The sequence below is a fragment of the Genypterus blacodes genome, unplaced genomic scaffold, assembly GCF_046128005.1.
Source record: "Genypterus blacodes isolate CSIRO-AG114 ecotype Tasmania unplaced genomic scaffold, CSIRO-AGI_Gbla_v1 ptg000032l_1, whole genome shotgun sequence".
NCBI lineage: Eukaryota > Metazoa > Chordata > Actinopteri > Ophidiiformes > Ophidiidae > Genypterus > Genypterus blacodes.
The window spans coordinates 4,194,378-4,213,988 of NW_027466845.1; the positions used below are offsets into that span (position 1 = coordinate 4,194,378).

Sequence of the window (19,611 nt, forward strand, 5' to 3'; positions counted from 1 at the left end):
ACAACCTGGACACAAGCAAGGCAATCACGGCTGTCCCTGTCCCCGGGCGAGACGGAATGAGATTTAAATCAACAGAGCTAAAGAAAATGCAATGTGTTCTGTTTCCTGTTGCTGAATGTGTTTGTTTTTCATGTGAACCTGTAGCCAGCAAGGCCAGGGTGCGTGTGTGTGTGTGTGTGTGTGTGTTAACAACCATAGAAAATTGGATTTCTATTTAGGGCAGAAATGGAAAATGGGAACATATTGTGCCACCCTAACAAAGCCATCCTGTATTGTTTATCCCCAACTCTCACTTTGCTCTTCACGTTGGTTCAAGTGCAACATGATCACACTGAGGGGGGGGGGGGGGGGTTGTTCCATTCAAAGAACTCACACACTGTTTGCAAAGCGCTGTATCAGGTGTTCTCACTCTCACCACACAGGTCACATGTACACTAAGCAAGTGTATACTTCAAGGTGTCAGGTTAAAGGAGACGTGCACGGCCAAGATAAGATCAATCTGATTGTTTCGATGTGCCTCTCGTGTGTGAGTGACCCCATGTGAACAATCGCAGTTAAACCATCTTAGCTGCAGCTCATAATTAGAGCTCATCAACAGGAGGTAGTGATCCCTAACCTTCAAATCAGTGCAGCTAAGCTTGAAACTGTGGCTCAACAAACATAGTTAGTCTGTAGGTAAGGTGGTGTGGAACAGAGCTGTGCCTTGTTGTAAGCATCTCACCAACAGTCTGTGTTTCAGGGCCCAGGGTAGGCGATTGAGACCGCCCTCCCTGTATGAGGGCTGATTGGTGCCACAGAGAAGGAGAGCTATGAGGAAATGTGGCAAAATGAAAAAGATTCACCCAACAAGCACGAACTGTAGTTTGCTCTTGGGTCAGTGGACAAAACTAAAAGTCTGCCCATAACAATCATAAGATGACAGCAGATCAGGACTTTGTGGTGTTAAATGAAGTGATATTAAAGAGCTAGAGGCCTAGAATTTCAAACCCAGCATCTATATGGCACTGGGATATAAACATGATCTGTGCCTGAATAGATTCATTTTTGACTTTAAAAAGGGTTTTGTTTCATTTCATTTCATAATTAGAAGAATAAGTGAGCAAGCTGTGATTTTCTAATGGGTTTTAGATTCACAACATTGAATCAAAGATGAATTCAATTGAACAACAGGTTTGTTCATGTTTCTGTTTGTTATTCATTGATTTCACGTGTGTGTGTGTGTGTGTGTGTGTGTGTGTGTGTGTGTGTGTGTAGCTCCTCCCCCCCCCCTGTGGTGGCACTGTTCGCCCCTCATATCGACTCCTGTGCACGCCGCTCCTGCCGCCGTAGAGCCACGGACGCGCTGATGGCTCGTATTCTTCTTCAGGACTTCCACGTTGTGTCGATGCGCTGTTTGGCACCGGGCGGCCCGTGATCTTCCTCCTCCTCCTCCTCCTCCTCCTCCTCCTCCTCCTCCTCCTCTTCTTCCTCCTCTTCCTCCTCGCTCAGACGGAAGGTGGATGTCCGGAGCTTGAGGCAGCGGACACGGACACACACACACATGCCCGCCGGCTCCGCGCTGTAAGAGAAGCTCCATCTGGTAAGTTCACTTCTGTGTCTGATTGGAAACTGATCAGAAAGCAGAAGATCCATTTAATTCCATAGATTTATAGATGTAGAGGAACACATGTGATGATGTCAGCAGAGTGATGAGAGTCTGACACTTCAGCCGCGGTGTTGGAATGTGGCTGCGTGTGTTCAAGCGTCACATCTGCGGCTCCGTGCGTCCATAGCGCGCTGAGATCATTAAGACATCGATGCCATGAGGGTTTGGGTTCTATACATTAAGTTGGTAAAGCAGCGGCACACATGCGCAGAGGGCAGCGGCGCTCATTCACAGCTCCCAACATAAATGATTCAGGTTGTGGAGTCATTCACAGCGTCCACACACACACACACACACACACACACACACACACACACACACACAGGCGCGCGCACACACACGCACAGGGAGGCTCCCAGTGTAAACTTTACTGTGACTGTGACTTTGTAGTTTGTAGATGTTTGTTGATGTCCACTGTTAAATCTGTGATCAAAATGACAAACTAAGGGTTGAAACCTTTGTTGTTTGTTTTCTGACGGTGCTTCAAATGAACACAGTGTCCTGCTGGATGATACTGTGTGTGTGTGTGTGTGTGTGTGTGTCACCTGTTAATGACTCCAGTCTGTAATAGAGAATAGGCAGTAAAGCATAAAGGAACGTTGTCTAAATTGTCCACAGCTGCAGGTAAAGATAGTGCCAGAATTAATTCCTGGATTTTGGACCAAACCTGGGTCGTTTGGATGTGGTCTTAAAACTTCACTCAAGTCCAAACCCTGAGAGAAACAGCCACAAAGGGAGAACAGTTGAATGAAACAGAAAACAATATGCAGGTTTGTAAATAATCATGAAACTGCAGCTGATGTGCAATGAAACTGTGAGATTGTTGTGCTGTAGCTAGTGAACGAGCACAAGGACAGGTTAGATCCCCGATGAGACCTGTTCACCAGCCACACAGCCACAGCCCAAACCCTCAGTGTGATCGACGCTGCTGTGGTGGGATCGTCTCATCCCGGGAGCGTTTGATATTCACCACTCGTCCCGCTGATTATGGTTCATGATAAAGCTGTCTCATTATCATTTCACATCAGGGAAGAATTTCATTGATCAGAACGTCCCCGAGCAGTCAGGCTCGTCCATCTGCTGGGGAGAATGATGGAATAATCAGGATCGGATAGACGGAAGAGAACAAAAGAGAACAGAAGAGAATAGAACAACAAGCCAATGAGTGAGTGGAAAGAGATGTCAGCTGCATTTACAACCTCAAACACACTCTCTCCATTCCAGCCTTGTGTTTGTTTCGTGTGTTGCCAGGCTCAAAGTAGGCCAGTGTGTGTGTGTGTGTGTGTGTGACGGCCTCCACACTGAGTTGTGAGTGACACCCGGTGTCGGTTGTTAGAAGAAGGTGCCAGAGCCGAGTCCCGTCCTTCGCCTGGACTCTGCCCTCTGTGACTGAACGGGCCGGCGGCGTGGAGGCCAGTGTTTACGCTCACCACGCTTCACATCAAAGCGTTTGTGTTGCACAACAGCATCTTTTGTCACCACGGAGTTGTCGAAAGCTGTAACCGTAGCTGCTCCATCCGAGGAGGAAAAAGAACATTCTTGTGTCTTTGTTGGTCGTCTTCTCCTGATGTTACCTGGCCTGAGACGCTGAACTGATTGCTTTTGATTGCTAGGCGGCGTCGAGGGCGGCGAGTGTTCTTTCACCTTTTGTTCCCTCTGCCGTCGCTCTGACCTCGGTCATTTCTGTGTTTTCGGATACAAATGATGCAGTCGTCCCAGGGTCGGTGAGGAAGCAGTCACTCGCCCCCGTCAGGTTCAGCTGGGATGAGGTTTCCGGGTTCCGCCTTCGTTGCTGGAGAGCGAGTTCACCGCTCTAGTTTCCGCTGTAGGTGGCTCACGTTTCCAATTTGTGTTAGCGGAGGTGGAACCAGACCCCTGTGGAATCTTCCCACGGGGAGAGGGAGGGAGGGAGAGAGGGAGAGGGGGAGAGAGAGAGGGGGAGAGAGAGAGGGGGAGAGAGAGAGGGGGAGAGAGAGAGAGAGAGAGAGAGAGAGAGAGAGAGAGAGAGAGAGAGAGAGAGAGAGAGAGAGAGAGAGAGAGAGAGAGAGAGAGAGAGAGAGATGGAGTTGTGCGTTAAATGATTTGTGAGGTCGCTCCACCTGTTGACTGATCCAACCTGAGAGATTGAAGGAGACGCTGGAGGAAGAGGAGCTGAGGATGATCTGAGTCACAAACCTGGAGATCTTGTGTTCTCCTCTTAAATGAACTGAAACGCTCACTAATCCCTTTGCTTTAGACATCACAGCTCTTCTCCCTCAGTCCTGCCTGGTTTACTGAGTTCATCATTCACTCCTCCTCCTCTTCTTCTTCTTCTTCTTGGTCCTCAGCCAAGTCCACAGATCAATAAAAGTTCCACAAACATTCACACACATTTCTTGCTTTTCCTGTGTGTGTGTGTGTGTGTGTGTGTGTGTGTGTGTGTGTGTGTGTGTGTGTGTGTGTGTGTGTGTGTGTGTGTGTGTGTGTGTGTGTGTGTGTGTGTGTGTGTGTGTGTGTGTGTGTGTGTGTGAGATCTTTTCCAGAGGAAGACTTCACAACATTTGTCTCAGTCATTGATTCTGTCAGGATAATAATCTTCTTTTGTACATCGATGTCATATTTAGCGATACCGGTCTGGTCAATAAACTAAGTGGAGACCTACTGGGCCTTGGCGGAGGTATGCTATGTTTCCTATCTCATCCCAAATTGTCCTTGCATTGCCACACACAGCGATGATCACACAGGTGCTTTGCGTTCTCTGATGAGCCGGCTCATTAATAAGTGATAGAATTCTGAATCGGCTGTTTGTCACATTCCTTCAGAGTGTGTGTGTGTGTGTGTGTGTGGTGGAGGGTTTTGGGTTTGTGCGTTATTTTGGTTCACTGTGTTAAAATGCCTCTGTGTTTATTTTGGTGAATCAATCCTCTCAGCAGCGTCTCTGTGCCAGCATACAGTAGATTCTCTTTCTTGGACAGCTTCTGTATAATTCTCCTCCTCCTCCTCTTCCTCCTCCGCTCTCTGCAGCCTGGTCTGGTATAAATAAACCCTCAGGACCCAGCAGATCTCAGCAGAGCCAAACCTGTGGTGCATCAGCACTTGGGACCGGGCCCAGGATTATTCTGTCCTCTTGTCTTCTGCTGATAAGGCTGCGAACCTCTTACTTTGGTCAGCAGGTTGCCACAGCAACAGTTTGTCATCAGCTGATGGTACACGCAGCGTTTATCTTATCTTCCTCTTTCTGCCATCTCATATCTCTCTCTCTTTCTCTCTCTCTCTTTCTCTCGCTCTCTTTCTCTATCCCTTGCTCACTCTTGCTCTCTCTCTCTTTCGCTCTCTCTCTCTCTCTCTCTTGCTCGCTCTCTCTCTTGCTCTTTCCATTCTCTCTCTCTCTCTCTCTCTCTCTCTCTCTCTCTCTCTCTCTCTCTCTCTCTCTCTCTCTCTCTCTCTCTCTCTCTCTCTCTCTCTCTCTCTCTCTCGTTCCAGAAAATGAATTGTGTCTCTCCGCCGCTGTGGTTCAGTCTTCATGTTTGACACAGTTGGTGTGTGAGCTGCATGTTCTCAATCTTCTCATACACTCTGTTTACCTGCGCTCAGACAAAGACGTATACACAGAGGGACTTTGTAGGATTCCAACATTCTCTGACTGGACTGTACACAAAACGTTTACCTTGAGGAAATGCATGTGAAGCAGTCCGTCTATGGCGTTTACATGCCAGAAGAAATAGATTTATAATCCCATAATCTGAGTCCGTTACCCAGAAAAAGTTTACTTTGATTTATCCAGATTTCAGTCTAAATACATCACAACACAATACTCGCTCTTTCTTCATCATTTGTAGGAGCATTTATGCAGAGACGCTCTGGTTTGAGGGGTGACGTCATGGTGTTAGGGGCTTCAGAGCAGCATGCGTGACTGGCTGTCATATCACCCGCGGCGACGGCGTGGAGAAAAGGTGCAGTCGTGCCGCACCATCACACGATCCATGGCAACCATTTCAGAGGCACGGTGCAGAATGATTGGCAAGCGGGAATGAGGCTGAGCGGGGAGGAAAGGTTTCATCTTCTTCTTCTTCAGGCTGTGAAGCGAGCAGACGTGCTGAGACGGCAAAGCTGTGCTGGATAGAGGAAGAGGAGTAAAGGAGAAGGGAACTTTCTGAAGAGGGTAGACGTCCTTTTTGTTTGACTGACAGAGTGAAGATGAAGCATGAAGGGCACACATGTTTGATCCAAAGGAAGACGAAAGCACAAAACAAAGAATCAACGCTGAGGGCCGGACCTGAATGCAACTCATAGGCAACAGCAACTAAATTAAATATGACTTATTCATATTTTCGTATTTGCTAAGCTCAAAAAACAGCAGCAAATAAGGAATAAACTGTGCGTGTTTATGAATTAAGATCAAATTTATGCACTTAAAAAGGATCTGGAAAAGGAATTTTGCTAAACATTTCCATGTCAAAATCTCATTTCTGTTGTGAAGCAGTTTTCAGCCGCATGAGTGAGTTCATACCTTCCACACATGCTGGATGTGGTGAGATAAAATCAGATTAAAGGACGACACACACACACACACACACTGAACTCCCACCCCCTCCTCCTTCCATATAGATATCTGATGCGTCTCACATGCAGGTGTCTGTATGTACGATCAGGTGGTTTCTGCAGGCATGAGTTCTTGTTTAACACGCTGGATGCATGCAGCTCGTTATCCAGACTGGGGCTGAGAAAGAAAGGGGGGAAAAAAAGCCCCGGCGGCCAGAAATAGTGCACACGGTTTTGGATGACGCACGACAAGAGCAACAGCGTGTGAAGCGACGCCCGGGGGCTGTGGGCCCTCCGCTGATAAGTCAAGCAACCAACACAGGCGGCTATTTTCATCATACACACATAGAAAACACATCCTGCATGCCACATCGTACTCCGTCGTGTTCCAGCTCGTAAAAGCATCAAAGAAGAAGACATCGCCTGACTGGAGTGATTACTCTGCGATGCAAAAAAGCAAAAGTGAATCATTAACGCGCTCAAATGAAGTATGAACGCGGCACATGATTACCTTTCCTCCCTCCTGTTTGCTGCCGTCTGAAATGACATTAACGGCGGCAATAGGCAGAGAGATGAGAGATGTAATCTGTATGCGGGGGCTGTGGATGGATGAACAGGAGCTGAGGTGTGTGTGTGTGTGTGTGTGTGCCTCCAGGGGGGTCTGCGCTCACACGGCAGAGGGAGGCGTGTCTCAGCGTGCAGCAGGTCAAAGAGAGAAGCTGCAGCCATTACACCTGAATACAGAGCGACAGCAGAGTACACTGCACACACGCGCCGCACAAACCCGATGATGTCATTGCCATGTGAAGACTGTGTGCCCAATATGTTTCTGTGTTAGTCAAACACTGTGAGCGACTGCAGCCAGGCACGGGCAGCAGAACGTCGTCTGTCTCAGCACATCGCCGTCCAAAAAGGAATCTGGCACGGTTGAGCTGGAGTCTTTGCAAATAGCAGTGATGCCACAGCGATGTGTTTGTCAGTCTAAGAGCTCAGAATAGAGAGACACGGATACGAGCTTTGAATAATGCACATGCTCTAGGAAGGGTTTGTCATTTGAAACTAATTATTTTTACTTCTATTTGTTATTTTGTAAGATGACTTCATAAGTTAAGAACCGCTTTTTCCAACCTCGGTGCAAAGAGGAGTCATGGATCCTGGCATTGAACTCTGGTGCAGGAATTTTCTACGTGTAGCTATAAATGTTTCTAACAACCCAACAACCCAAACGTTGTTCTTTTCCTGATCCTTAATGTATCCCTCATTAATAAATCCGATTAAAAGTGAACTCTCTCTTTGTGTTCCAGACCTGCCAGCCTCCGTCCGCTCTCACTGCTCTGCTATGACTTTGATCTCCTGAAGATTTTCTTTGCCACTTTCGATTCTTCATCACTCTCGAGGCGACATCATTCCACAATGGGTTCCCGGAGCCAAGGGTTTTTCCACCACCACCACCAGCACCACCGGAGCTCCATGGTGCCCACAGCCGTGCCCAGGCTGATGCCCGAGAACGGCAGTCTGCTGGGAGGCATCGCGCAAATCACCCCCAACCTCTTCCTCAGCAGGGGGAACGTGGCGTCCAACCGCAGCCTGCTGCTGTCCAAGGGCATCACCTGTGTGGTCAACGCCACCATCGAGCTGCCCAACTTCAACTGGCCACACATGGAGTACGTCAAAGTCCCCCTGGCAGACATGCCTCACTCCCCCATCTCCTTGTACTTCGACAGCGTGGCCGATAAGATCCACAGCGTTGGGCGAAAGCGCGGAGCGGTGCTGGTGCACTGTGCGGCCGGTGTGAGCCGCTCGGCCTCTCTGTGCCTGGCCTACCTCATGAAGTACCACCGTGTGTCTCTGGCAGAGGCCCACGCCTGGGTCAAGGCCCGCCGCCCCGTCATACGGCCCAACGGCGGCTTCTGGCGCCAGCTCATCGAGTACGAGAGGAAGCTGTTTGGCAGAAACTCTGTTAAGATGGTGCAGACGCCCTACGGGGTCATACCCGATGTTTACGAGAGGGACCGCAGGAGCCTGGCTCCATACTGGTGCCTGTGAGAGAGGCTGTGCCAACGCCACGGGGAGAGGGGTGGAGGAAGATGATGCTCATATTAGTTGTGTTCTAGTTCTTTTCCTCCTCCCGGACTGCAGGTTCGTGCATGTGCCCAGAGCTGTGCAGGATGTGTGTGTGTGAGTGTACATGTGTGTGAAGCTTAATTAAAGAACACTGTGTGTGTTTGGACTAAAGGAGTCTAACCATTCACCGGCCGTCGATGGTGCTGCACTGCAATTACCCCTCTGCCTCCATTTTGTGTGAGCGAGAGCAAGGCCGCTTCAAGCCCACAATCCTTAGGACCAAAGGATCGATCGGGACCACAATGATGTCAGACACCAAAATTAGACGAAGGGTTCCGAGCGGTTGCAGGTGCTATGAATCTCCTGGTCTGTCTCGTCTGTCTTGTTACAGTGGAAGAGGAAGAGGAGCACTCCGGGACGGTGTTAGCTGTGTTTTAGGCTCAGCGGCTCTGACAGCGCTGTGACTGAAGTCCTTTTTCTGACGTGATGTCATGTGGTGGTATTGTGCCAGTTTTGCAGTTTAGTGTGAGGGGCAGCAGCATGCTCTGACATTTATGGTAGCATTTAAGATAAGTATAACTGTACAGAAAACAAATGTAGACAAAATGTTTTATTGGGATGTGATAGAGAGGAAGAACTGTGATGGAGCACTTTAACCGAACATTGAAATGTGTTGTTAAATCCATAATTCTAAGGGGAAAATCTGAAAGATGTAAGCAAAATGCGAAGGTTTAGTGGAAACGTCCCCGTGTAGCTCAGGGTCGACTGTTCCCTTCTGTGACTACACTATGTTATAATGGATGTAGTGCTATTTGATGCTGTATTAAAAGATGTCTGCCACCTCCAGAGAACTGTGAGAGATGTTTGGAAGAGTTTACTATCCTGTTGTTTTTGCTTTGTGTCCGTATACGATTGAGGCTCCAGAAAGAGTGGAGACGGGGAGAGACGTCGGATATGATGCAGCAACACATGACTCCAACAAGAAGGCCAATAGGGAAGAACCACGTCATCACGGTAAATCGGCGGAAGGAATCCTATCAATACCCAACATTTATATATTTCGGGGATTGTGTAGCCTTAACTTAATTCCAGCATATTTATGAATCAAAAACAGGGGTAGGGGGGTAAAATACACGTCTACAACGATACCACCAATGTTTTTACCACCATGATCTTAGCATCAACCTAGTCACCTCACTGCTACTCCACCTAAACATTTACAGTAGTTACATATGGCTGATGATTTTTGTAACAGCTGCACATTTCAGCTCTGCATACTGGCAATCTAACTCCATTAAGATCAGAGTAACTTTTTAGTTGGGTCTCTTTAAGTACACCTGGAGACGTCTACAGCGTTTCTATCGACAGAACCGTTCTTGATGTTCTTTCTGCGCGGCTGTTTTTCCCCCGGAGATGTTCTCAGATGTCAGAGAAGCATTCTGTCATCCGTTTTCATTTGCTGTAGCGACAGAGCAGCAGGCAGATATTGATGAGAGCTATTTGTCTTGTGCCCACACTTCTGAGGGACCTCCACAATGCTCTCCACAAGACATGCCATTACCCACAGAGACGGCTGTGTCTGATGACAGGCCGGGCACCAGCCAGATCGGCCCAAATTATACATTGCACACCATTTCTCTCCCAGTGAAATGACTTTCTCTTTCTCTCTCTTCTCTCCCACCCTCCTCTCTATGGTAATGCGACCACGGGTGCACAATTCCTTCAGCATAGGGAAAACACTTAAAGCAAACACATCCTTCACCAGCAGCAGGATATTATCATGTGTCATTAAAGCAGTAAGCAGAGCCATTTACATCATCCTGCGTGTCGGCGGCGGCGGCGGGCCAGACAACAGGCCGGGCAGAACCAATGGCTCGGATGAACTTTGAGGAGACGCCATTAGACGGCAACCACAAAACTTTGACTTTACTATAATCTGTATTGTGAGCTTCTTCTTTTCTGAGGGTTTAAAGATGCTGGCATCATAGGAATTTTCTTAAATACGCAGTGTCGGGTTTGTTGACCTTAGCAAGTTTGCAAATTCCATTATTATAAGTGATCTAAAACTGAAATGCAATACAATAGAAGTAAAAATCCATCGAAGTGGTTGAACTCATGTAAAGTACTCAAATTCTCTTCCCGTCTGTATGAAAATATCTCAGATATCTCAGATTGAATGCAGGTTTTATTCACAGGGCCCTTGGCAAATATAAACATTTGCTGTGGCTGCAGTGAATTACAAATTATGCCTACACACAGCTTGAAAGTATTCCTCCCTCAATAATTCACTATGATCAGCATGAGCTGCAGCGGTACTCCAGGACGTGAAGTTGTAAATCCAGCATTTCCATTTTAACAAGGCCATTTATTAACATAGAAATGCTATTTGCATGGCGGCTTCAGTTTCAGATTTGCCACCGTCATTATAACATAATTTGACAAGCTGATTTAGTTATACAGCAGCGCAAACTCAAACTGCTCAAAATATGTTCTTCGTGTGTTTAATACCATGCAATTGAGTTTCTGAATGGTTGGCAAGGGAATAGTCTTGTGCTGTATGTCTTGTGATAGAATATGCAAACTGCTGTAACCTTCATTTGATACAGGAGCAGCTTTAAAATGCTTGATTATCCTACCAAGCAAAGTAAAGGTGAAGGAAAAGGGAACATACAGTAGATCTGAAGGAGTAATCTATAGCACAGGTTTTCAAAGTGGAGGTCGCCGGCGGGTTCGAGGTCGCCGGCGGGATCAGGTCGACCACGGGTTCACCTCAGCCTCTTCCTTTATTATCCCCCTGCCATGCCATGTAAACCTCTTCACAGCTGCTTTGGTCATGCATGGGAGAGCTCGTGTGAATAATGGATCAACATTTTTTGGATGATGGTGAACAGCAATGTGACTCCACTCACAGAGGAGCAGTAAATCAGTTAACTGTCACACGCAGTCTCTGCTTTCAATCACCGCCGTGACCGATCATGGCAGTGTGACACCAAATAGCTGCGGTTGAATTGTCGCAGTGTCGTTACGATCTGGCTTCTGTGCCATGATTTCAGTGAAGCACCCCCACAGACAATAGGCGTGAAGATGACAGGGCGAAGGGAAGGGACAGAGGGAGAGTGATGTGAAATTACACGGCATTATCTACTAATTGATTACAGCGTTTGTAATTTTCTATAATCCTGGCGTTCTGCGTGAAAGGAGAGGAATTCATTTTCTGCAGGAAATGAATACAGAGAACGACAAGAGATAGAATGGATGTCGGCGAACACACCTGAACACAAGTGTGAGGAGGATAATGAGACGGCTTTCACAGGAACCCATAGAAGTCAGATTTGATTGGCTGAGCTCAACCAGCGGTGGCGTCCCAGCAGGCTTACTGGAGGAGAATTTATTCCATTTTGTCACAAAGTGATGGAGATGAGGTCTCTGTGGCCTGAGAGAAAGTACATTATTCAGTGGAATGACAGAGAGAAATGTGCCGCCGTCCTCCTGCATTCAGAACAGGAAGTTGTAACGGAAAGCAGGCAGAAACATTTCAAAGGCAACCTGAGTGACATGACGCTCTCCATCTCACAGCTGGAATATGATCAAATCTCTCCACAGAAATAAAGTAAAAATCCCTAAAACCCTCTTGAGGCATAAATCAGTGTAACCAGTGTAACAATCTGCATATATATTTATTTACATCACATTCACTTTACAGTTTAGTCCGTTACATTTCCACAGCGTGACACTGTACATCAGCAAAGTGCAGGTTTAACTCAACAATCATTCAACTTCATTCCACGCAAACAGCACGACAACACAGATAAACCGTTTATAGTTTCAAGTTCCAACATCACTGTTCTACATCTCTAAAACACCCGGAGAACTTCAAAGAGATGAAATCTCTTTCCAACAGTGCAACAAAAACATCAAACATCCAAAGCTTTCAAATCAACACACCTGATAAAAAGAGGGAGCCGTACTCCTTTCAGCAGTAAATGGTGTGGTATGTTTACGTTTTTAAAAAATAGATTAAAAGCGTAACAACCAACAGAGAATCATCCAACAGACCCGGCCAACAGATGTGATTCAAGTGATAATAGGCTTACGATTAGACGGCTCTGATTCAGAGGGAACGAAAAGCTAAATAAGGAGAGAGAGAGAGAGAGAGAGAGAGTTGTGAATAAAAATTCCTCTTTGCCAAACTCGGAACAGAAGCAGAGCAACAAGTGGCATTAAATATTCAAGATATGTTTACAGCTTTCCTCTGCCAGTGTTTTTAATGACGCTACACACACACACACACACATCTGATGACTGGCGTGAGTCACCGAGGAGTGTGAGTCGATAGTATTGACAACATTTCTGCCGCAGTTAAAATCCTATGGAGAGCAGCTTGTGTGTATAAATGTGACCTATAGGCTCATCTGTAGGGTGAAGGTAGTTAAGAACAAGAATGTAACAACACTGCGGATAAAGTTTCAAATCGGATTAAAACTTCCTGATCTGCACTTAAAAGCAGCACTGACCTACAGCTGGAGGGAGACTGCGTATAAAAACAGATGAAGAGCGATCAGGTGACTTTAAAAGACCTTCAGTGCGCGCGCTCGCTCTCAGCCCGGGAGGTGAGAGCCCGAGCAGTGTGAGACAGATTCACCTCTCCGGAGGTGATCGCCCCTGCGGCTGTTGCCATGGCAGCCGCAGCCCAAAAAAAATCTCAGAGCAGGTCGGGCAGTATGAGGCCCGGCGGTTTGGGCTCCACGCAGTTGATCCAGAAGTTGGCGCAGCTGGCGTGATACTGGTGTCCCCCGTACAGGAGCTTGAAGTTGTCCGTCTCCGAGTTGAACGCCTGTGAAGATGAGAGACGTTATTGTGTCGGAGAGACGATGAATCATCACCGGGGCAACAAATCACTGTGATGGCTCATCGCTCTGCACACTGAGGGACTACATGGTGTTGTGTACTTTGCCTGGCTGCTACAAAATCAACAAATATGACTGATAGGCCGCTTCGTTTACATTAAAGCTGTGTGTGTGTTCATTAAGGACATGAGAGCAATGAGCTGAGGGCAGGAGGTGATTGGTTAGTTGACCCCCATACATGATTGGCAACCATTTTCATAACCAGCATGCAAAAATCAAGCAAAGCCACGATTTGCTGTTTTAAACAAAAACAACTCGACTTTCATGATTAATAAAATATGATCAATGATTAAAAAAGAAAAATCAATGAAAGAAGCATGCGATGGCTTATTCATCAGTCTGACCCCACACTGCAGCCCAGCTCTGCCTGACATGGGAAATAAAATAAATGATAAAAGACAAGATAGATAAATAAAACATTAAATAGTATAAATTAGTATTATCATTATTTTTTTTAACTCAAAACACCATTTTAACTCATCCATTTCCATTAAATAAACATGTATTAATTATTAGTTGGGAGTTTTGTTTATGCAGAAAATATTGATGATTGCTTAATTATCAGAATTCATCAATGACTAAAATATTTCAAAGTGACAGCACTGAAAAAAAAGAGATTTTGTTTATTTGGTCATAAACTTTGTGTTTTTAATGACGGTCAGATCAAATCCTTACTTTGGGTTCTGGGGAATTTAAGATTTATCATTAGTCATTATTTCTGAAATGCAACAGACGAAGTAATAAAGGATAAAAGAGGAATTGGATAATAAAATAATCATTAGTTGCAGCCCTGCATGATTCAAGTCATCATGTCAGAGCTGCACAGTGGCACACAAGCTTATGTATGCATGAGAGAAACAGCCTGAGGGAAGGAAAAGGGGATTGGAGGCACACACACAGACACACAGACACACACACTCTCTACCTTGCAGGAAAACCTTTTACTTTCCCAATTTCATTTCAATTAAAGCCCTCTGCATCAAAGCCTGAGTGAGTTCTCATGTAAGCAAAGGCCAGCTTGGATATTCTCCCTTTTACATTTCCGCACAAACAAGACCTGAACTGAAAAGAGCAAAATCTGCAATCGAGCCGGACTCACATTTAAAACCCAACAATGAGGTCAGCCCGCATGCTGCCAACCTCTCCATGATCAAATCCCCCAAAACTCAAATCTAATAGTAGAGGAAGATGTAATGAAAGAGCCACGGTCAACATCAGGTTACAGCCAGGGGAAACGCTTAACAAGTTCAGGTTTGTTATACAGTGCGTTCAGGAAGTAGTCAGAGCCTGTTTCCCTCATCTTGGTTACAGACACTAAAACTTAAATTCAATTCTCATCAGTCTAATCTCAGGTAAAGAGATTAACTGCCTACACTGCACAACAATCAAGTAATCGGATTAAATCCTGGCATGGAAAAATTCTAAATGTGCGAAAATGGGCGTGGCCTACAAGGATGCGCAGGGGAAAGAATAAACATGATTTACTGTCCAAACGTTATTGGCCAAAACATTAAAGTGCTAATTACAGTTTAATGGGCTCTTCCCCGGTCCGACCTCTTTGAGTGTCATGAATATCGGTACACAACAACATTACGACAAGAGATCCTGCTGAGAGACAAACGGACAAATCAACACAACGTCCTCAGTGAGAGAAAGAGAAGCCTCAGCACTGAACTTCATGTGATATGTTAATGTTTCCATCATCCTCATCATTGATCGTCCGGCTCCAGTTATTTGCCTACAGACAGATTTAGAGGGGTGACATTTACCTCCAACAAAGCCAAACACACTGCGGTCAGTCACACACACCTGTCGCTTCACACCGGCTCGTAAAAGCTGCCGGCACGTTTAGCGGAGCTCATTGTGCCAAACTTTAACGGCTCTGCCACATAAGGAGCTGTTTAGAGAGAGAGAGAGAGAGAGAGAAAGAGACCTCCAGCTCTGTGATGGGATTTTGCGTTTCCTCCACACGCCCGGCTGCAGCGGCGTGTCAGCGATAAGGAGATGCTAATGTGAGCCATGTGCAGTAGGTTTGTTGGGCTTTGCATCCCTGGAGTTGAAGCAAAGAGACAGAAATGAGTCGTGCGGTGAATCACAGCCTCCCACGCACGCAGGAGGAGGGGGGAGCCAGACGCATGCATGAAGCAACAACTGCATACAAAAAAGCCCTGAACGCACCATTAAGTCAAACACATCTCCACCTGCCTGGTGTGCGGCGGAGGGATGAAGAGCTTTCTCGTGCACACTGAGTGACGCGTCACCGCTCGGCTTTTCTCCTCGCGCGCGCTCGCGTTTTTCTAAAGCGGAGTGAATTCCTCCCTCGCTCTCTTTTGTGCCCGATCCGATTTGTTTTTCTCTTAAACCTGCACTTAAGACTGTCGAAGCTGCCGAGGTAGAGAAAGAGGACACTGAATGATAGGGTAGGCACACACACACACACACACGCTGTAATACTGTTTTCACCGCAGAGCGCTTAGACTCTGGCACATGGATGAACATGAAGTACACACAGAAAGCCCCTGTGTACTTCAGCAGAGGTGATACGACAGGAAGGCGAGCGTGTCTTAGAATAATGGAGATTAGCCTCTAATAGCTGCGTTTACATGCACACAGACGTGTAAGGTGAAGGCTGGGGTCAGGGCTCCACCTGAGACGGGGGCCGGATGAAGAGAGTTTACCTGAGCCGGGTTCATAAACAGTACGTTTCTAATCCTGTACACATGTTGGCTTCTGGAGCAGCTGGACTTCTCTCAGACACGCAGGCTCGCTGCTCCATGCCTCACACACACACAGTGATCGCAGTAATGTTCATGCCGGATATGAAACCTGATTGTGAGTAATGGAGTCATTTAGAGCTCCGATAGTTCAGCTAATATTGGCTCGGTCGACCTCCTTTACCCAAGACTAAACTTAGCCTCCGTTGTCCTTCAGATATTTCTACTAAATGTCCTTCCCTTTGGTCTGAAGCGTACTGGAGGCTGCAGACTTCACCTGCAGAGCAATGCATGCTGGTTCATTTAGTCCATGTGACAGATGCTGTGCTGTACAAAAGCTTCTGGACCGGCAGCCACGGCAACCAGGACCTAGAGCATTCATGCCGGCCAAAACAAAGGCGACCGCAGGAGGCCGGATCGTTCACCCTGACCTCTGTGACTCTGTGTGTGTGAAGCTTAGAATAACACAGAAACAGATGTCTTTGTACAGCAGCGCTAATTAATAACATCGTATTAAAACTCTACCCTGGAGTTATAATCCGATAGTTCTGTAATTATCAAAAGGAGATAGAAGTAAATGAGGCATAATTACCCTTAACATCCTGCCATTGTCTTTGGCACGTGCCTGTAAGCATAAGAGGTGTCAGCATGTTCTGCTCGCTCAAAGTCAAGCTCCATGTTCTGGATTGGGTTCTGGGCACCAAACGTGAATGAAATCCAAGACCCCCCACCGTGACCACCACCTCACCCAGGGCTCCTACACACTCAAGTTTTCCTCTTTGAATTGAGGTGAATTTTGTGATGGAATCGATGATAGAAGCTCATCAGCAGCCATTTCAGTCAATAAGGAACTCTTTGCCGTATTTCTGCTCCTTCTCTATCTGTGTAGGAGCCCTGTTTATGATGTTAAAGCATCCAGGTGACAGAGATGAGCAACATCACCTCACCAACACGTTTATAAACCTAAACAGATACGGAGGAGAACAAGTACAAGTGATCAATTAATAAGCAATCTAATTAAAGCCCTCGCAGAAACAAATAGATGACGGCTAAATGAAGCCACCTGAGATCCTTCACTGCCTCCTTGTAATTGCTTGAATGTACCATCAGTCATTTAGCAGAGGCGCGGCAGCATCATCAGCCAAACGCCGTCGGCATTTACATGAAATAACAACAATGAAAAAAGATGATTGCAGGGACTTCCGGGTTCCCTTAAATGAAGACCCTAAGCAAATAGTTTTTTGTAGTTTTGACTGCTAAATCAAGACGTACTAAACAATCTCCCCTCTGAATGTTACAGATTGAAATGCTACGGGTCTCCAGAAAGAAAATGGAACTATTATATGCGATACTGACTGTGAAAATGAGCTCAACTATACAAGAAACGCATGGGACGGGATCTTATTCCTCTCTGGGCTTAAGATGGTTGAGTGAGTGGCGTTTTAACGAGCAGCGGCGTAAACAAAAGGATCTCCAGTCACCGGAAACATTAAAATTCATACCCTGAATTGAAGAGGAACCACTTAGCGCGGGTGTTAGAATAATTTTGCGCGTTTGTTTGATGCCGCTGCATATGGCTTCCCTGTATCTTCAGAAAAAAACAAAACCTCTTTGCTGAAACGCACGGCAAAGAAACGCTGCAGCTAGAGCCGAACGCCTTTCTTTCATGTCATCATCAAACTCTTCCCGGATGCCGCTCTCTGCTTTTGCGTCTGTGCGTTCTTGCCAAAAATGTAATTAACGGCGGGGTTATTAATCTCATGCTGGTGGCACAGTGACAAAATCTAACTGCATTGGTTTGAGCCGGGGCTCTACGCACACATGATCAGCTCGACTCCCTGCTTATGAGTAATGTGTAAGCGACATCTGCTCTGAGCCTCGTCAGCCTGACCGTCCATCTGCTTCTGGCTGAGCGACAGAGGCGGCGGAAGAAACAATCAAGGCCACAGTCTTGCCCTCTGAACAGCAGGGTCCCACCGATACTATTAATGACCCACACTGATGAAAATCACAGCCACCGCGGGCCCCGGCCGTCTACACTGTGAGCACAACGGAGCGAGCGGCTATCAGGGGGGGAGAGAAACAAAAAGCAGATTGTTGTTAGTGCAAAGTGGAGAGGTGAGCTTTGTTTCCCCCCTCTCACGGCAGAGGTGACAGAAGAGAAAATAAAACCTTTCCCAGTTGAAGCATAGACCTGTTTGGCCTTGAACAACCAATCCCAGAGTGCAAAGCCCACCCCGAGGTGCCAAAGTGATGACTTCCCCTCCTCTGGCTCACTCACTCACCCGTAAGTGCGTCATGTCGGGTTTGGAGACTTTTTCTTTCGAGCTACGAGGCAGGAACCTCAAAAGGTCGACTGCTGCCTTCTATTCTTTTTGTGTGGAGGAAGGAATCTGTTCTGCACTGACTGAGGAGGAGTGAAGAGGAGTGAAGCCTGTCACTCTGGCTCCCTCCTGAGTGAGAGAATGACCCCCACCCCGCCCACACACCGAGGCCCCCAGTGGGAAAGAGGTGAATGAGATTGAGTTGACAGTTCAGTGTCTCCTACTCGTTTAAAGAGTCGTCCAAAAGCACGTTCCTCTGTGTTCTGCAAAATGTTTCAAAGTCAAAGAAAATGGCAGTTGTTATCCGCTGTGGGAAAACACGACAACAAGAACAAAAAAGCAACCATTTATAAGTATTCCGTGTGTGTGTGTGTGTGTGCGAGCACAAACCTTGCTGCGAGAGTCGACATTGAGCAGACACACCCCGCAAGCCAGCTCCTTGGCATTCTTGATGCCGTGCCTCAGAATACAGGAGGAGAAATCCAGGGAGCTCTCATCGGGCTACACACACACACACACACACACAGACAGACAGGGCACAAACACACAAGACAAACACATTTAACTTCTCGCTGCAGGGGGGGAAACGCAGTCATTTCTATTCTTATAATGACATCAATGAGAGGAACCTCGCTTACAGTAAACATCTCTATGCTTCCTCAACTCGTCCCAACGACTTTGCATCGAATTCTGCTACACCAGATAACAAATGTCAAAACCCCACACACACAGACAGACACACACACACCCACACACACACCCTGCAACTGTTCTTCTACAGGAATTGAATACTAAAATCCTATCTGCAACGATTCAATTAAAAGCCTGGTCCTCCATGTTGTCGTCTCTGCGGCCTCCAGGTAAGCGTGTCTGGATTATCTACAGAGCAATATTCTCCCTCTGCTGGCTCCGGGGATGAAGATAGTCGCCCTCGGGGGCGCGGAGAGACGCTTCTGGTTAACACAAACCCGTAGACAGCTGGATATGTAAATCTATACGGGTCTTGTTATTCCCGTTGATCCAAATCCACGCCTATCCAAGCGCTGGCGGAACAACACTGCGACAAAATCAATGCTGCATTGATTTCATGCAACAGGGTGACAATACTGGATACACACACATTTCATCACATTATTGACAAGCTGTGTATCCTGCAATGACCGACATGTCCTGCTATGATCTGGATTTTGTATTCCAGCACTTCAACGTGACAAACAAAGTAAATTTCTGTGCTTCTCTGTCCTGAGCTTCTCACCGCCAGGTTGGCCAGAGACATGAAGCCCATCAGGTTGTTCCACACACGGATGACGTCTTTGAGCAGCTGCTGGAGCTTCTCGGAGCACACGGCCGTGGCCTTGATGCCCAGTTCCACGCGCCTGGTGACCCGATACACCTCCACCACACCTGATGGAGAAAACGCACACACACATTGCTCG

General features: G+C 46.8%; 2 protein-coding genes across 5 annotated transcripts in view; one reads left to right on the forward strand and one right to left on the reverse strand.

Moving 5' to 3' along the window:
* Nucleotides 1–1,352: 1,352 nt before the first annotated feature.
* Nucleotides 1,353–9,073, forward strand: dusp14 (dual specificity phosphatase 14). Its single transcript, XM_076146361.1, has 2 exons — nucleotides 1,353–1,579; nucleotides 7,471–9,073. Exon 2 carries the CDS (start codon nucleotides 7,580–7,582, stop codon nucleotides 8,210–8,212), a length of 633 nt encoding a protein of 210 aa, XP_076002476.1. The 5' UTR covers nucleotides 1,353–1,579; nucleotides 7,471–7,579; the 3' UTR covers nucleotides 8,213–9,073.
* A 2,815-nt stretch (nucleotides 9,074–11,888) lies between these two features.
* synrg (synergin, gamma) overlaps nucleotides 11,889–19,611 on the reverse strand; it is a 28,351-nt gene continuing 20,628 nt past the window's right edge. For 2 of the 4 annotated variants that reach the window (XM_076146562.1, XM_076146559.1), the window contains 5 exons: nucleotides 19,431–19,579; nucleotides 18,566–18,676; nucleotides 18,400–18,438; nucleotides 16,444–16,476; nucleotides 11,889–13,064 (listed from right to left, as the gene is read on the reverse strand). In XM_076146562.1, coding sequence (XP_076002677.1) covers nucleotides 12,933–13,064; nucleotides 16,444–16,476; nucleotides 18,400–18,438; nucleotides 18,566–18,676; nucleotides 19,431–19,579 — 464 coding nt within the window. In that variant the 3' untranslated portion in view covers nucleotides 11,889–12,932. The remainder of the gene's footprint in view (nucleotides 13,065–16,443; nucleotides 16,477–18,399; nucleotides 18,439–18,565; nucleotides 18,677–19,430; nucleotides 19,580–19,611) is intronic. The other 2 variants (XM_076146560.1, XM_076146561.1) reach the window with 2 other exon arrangements.

Excerpts from the sequence above, each read along its gene's own strand:
- dusp14 (XM_076146361.1), top strand. The coding sequence starts at position 7,580 with ATGGGTTCCCGGAGCCAAGGGTTTTTCCACCACCACCACCAGCACCAC.